Source organism: Cyprinodon variegatus, unplaced genomic scaffold (assembly GCF_000732505.1).
Source record: "Cyprinodon variegatus isolate N-32 unplaced genomic scaffold, C_variegatus-1.0 Scaffold440, whole genome shotgun sequence".
Taxonomy (NCBI): Eukaryota; Metazoa; Chordata; class Actinopteri; order Cyprinodontiformes; family Cyprinodontidae; genus Cyprinodon; species Cyprinodon variegatus.
Genome location: NW_015150893.1, coordinates 687,122 through 689,651, shown reverse-complemented (window position 1 = coordinate 689,651; position 2,530 = coordinate 687,122). Strand labels below are relative to the sequence as shown.

At 42.1% G+C, this 2,530-nt stretch overlaps 1 protein-coding gene across 2 annotated transcripts in view; it reads left to right on the top strand.

Moving 5' to 3' along the window:
• The window catches only part of zfr (zinc finger RNA binding protein), a 39,980-nt gene that overhangs the window by 25,503 nt on the left and 11,947 nt on the right, over positions 1-2,530 (top strand). For both annotated transcript variants that reach the window (XR_001481629.1, XM_015388894.1), the window contains exons 12-14: positions 323-485; positions 1,354-1,556; positions 1,757-1,907. Coding sequence is in view for 1 of the 2 variants with exons in the window: in XM_015388894.1 (XP_015244380.1) it covers positions 323-485; positions 1,354-1,556; positions 1,757-1,907 (517 nt within the window). In the remaining variant the exon portion in view is untranslated. The remainder of the gene's footprint in view (positions 1-322; positions 486-1,353; positions 1,557-1,756; positions 1,908-2,530) is intronic.

The following is a 2,530-nucleotide window of genomic DNA, read 5'->3' as shown; positions in this document are numbered from 1 at the left end:
GAATTGGTCTTAAAAAGTCCTTCAGCTTGATGTTAGTAGACGTGTGGGAACCTTGAAAGATGTTTAACTCCCAGCAGAGATATAAACTCTCCATTCTGAGGAGGTTTATCCAGATTTTATCTCACCACTTTCCACAGATTTCTATTAAAACTGATTAAGTTTCAGATCCAGTGAAGACAAAAATTTGATCAATAATGAAAACATGTTGCAAACCTCTAGCCTGTACTGTAGTTCCTACTGATGGAGGCGTACCAAGGTGCTCGCTTTAGCCTTAACTGTGTGACATCATCACCTAAAGTAGACTGTCTGCTCTGGATCTCAGGCGCTATGAAGAGGACATGTACTGGAGGCGCATGGAGGAGGAGCAGCTGCACTGGGATGGCCGCCGTTTGCCAGATGGCGGGTATCCACAGGGGCCGCCGGGCCCTCCCGGTCTACTGGGAGTCCGACCCGGTATGCCCGGTCTACAACCGCAGGGTCCAATGGTAAGTTTCCAGGACTTTTTACGCTTCTAGCTAACCTTCCAGGAAGCATCTCGCCACTGCTCCTCGGCCGTTACTGGAGCCGCCGAGCTTTTTAAAGAGGCGAAGGGCAAAACGGAGGCTTTTTTATTATCGACAGGAACAATGAAAATGTTCAGTTATACCCGATATCTGTAAACTAATGATTTATGATCTCCTGCAGCAGATCTGAGCTGCTTTCCTTCATCAAAACTCGTTTATATTGGATGCATTTAAACTAAGTAAATAAAAAATTAAAAAATGAATTAATTCATTGAGATAAAAAAAAAATGAACGCCTCAGCAGATGGCCGCTCACACTGAGTCTGTTTCTGCTGGAGGTTTTGTTCCTGTTAAAAGGGAGTTTTTCCTCTCCACTGTCGCTACAAGCATGTTTGGTGTGAACGAATTGAATTGAATTGATTTAATCAAGATCATCTGAATTAAACCTTCAAACCAATCAAGCCCAAATGGAGAAATATTTTACATTATAATAAATCTGATGTTTCTGATAAGAAAATATTTTACTCTTCTCAGGAATTGTTTGTTGAATTTTAATTTCTCTGCCGGACAAGCATCATAATTGGAAAACATATTTCACTGGGTGTAATATCTGAGTTTCACTTTGTAAATTAAGTGACAATAAAATATCCAAATTCTGATTGTTGAAATGTACATTTCTTAAACTTTCTAAGGTGATCTTTTTAACTGTTCTATTGGGAAACAAAATCAAAAATCCAATTTGGCTCTAGATTTATGAACCTCCATGTTTGAAGGAATAAAGGACCGATAGTTTTATCTGTTTACTGTTGGCAGCATAAGTCCAGCGTCTCTAAATCCGTGTCCTTTTCCAGCCGCCACGTCGTCCGGACTCCTCTGATGACCGTTATGTCATGTCCAAGCACGCCGCCATCTACCCCTCTGAGGACGAGCTCCAGTCTATCCAGAAAATAGTTTCCATCACGGAGCGGGCCCTCAAGCTGGTCTCTGACATCATCACAGATCAGGAGAACGAAAAGGAAGAGGATAAAGAGAAGAAGGAAGCGGTGAAAGACAGGTGGGAGTTCTGGTTCTACTGGGTCAAAAATCCTGCTCTTTGAATGAGCGACGGACCTCAGACACCTTGGACCTGAGCTCTTTTATCGGATAATAAATGTTTCCTGGTTTTTGTGCGGCTAAACCATCTTTAATGCACATGTAATAGAGATGTGAAACTTTCTCCCCGCTTTGGTTCCCATCTCTCCTTCCTAACCCCAGAGTCCTGAAAGGTGTGATGAGGGTCGGGGTTCTGGCTAAAGGCCTGCTGCTGCGCGGCGACAAGAACGTCAACCTGGTCCTGCTGTGCTCAGAGAAGCCGACAGAGAGCCTCCTGGCTCGCATCGTGGAGCTCCTCCCCAAACAGCTAACGGTACTGACCTCATACTTTCTGATTTTAAGTCCGGTCATTGGCTGGCTTATAGGAAACGTTTGAGGATTCTTAGCCAATCAGATCCTAGAAATAAAATGACTGACAGATCAGCGTGAAGTACCGGTAGATCTCGTCATCTCTTCCTTCTATCTGGAACCAGAAGGTCAAATAGATGCTGATGAAGCCCAAAGTAGCTGCATAGCTGTGGTGCGTTCACTGACCCAAAGTAAGAGAAGACCTTTGAGAAACTCTCCAGTTAGCCGGACCCCATTAGTTATAGTACCAGTAAATTATGCTAGGCGTTAAGAGGATAAATCAACTCAACTCAACTCAAACTTTATTTATAAAGCACATTTAAAACAACCGGGGCTGACCAAAGTGCTGTACAGGAATCACAGTTAAGGAACATAAGATAAAAGCTAAAGCTAAAATACATAAACACATAAAAATAGATTAAAATACATTTTAGAATAAAATAAAATTTAAAATAAAATTTTGCCAAATGTCCTCTTAGACATGATTAAAAGCCAGGGAGAAGAAATGTGATTTTAAAGAGGATTTAAAAACCTCAAAGGAGCCTGCTGATCTAACATGCCAAGGCAAGTTATTCCGCTGCCATAAAG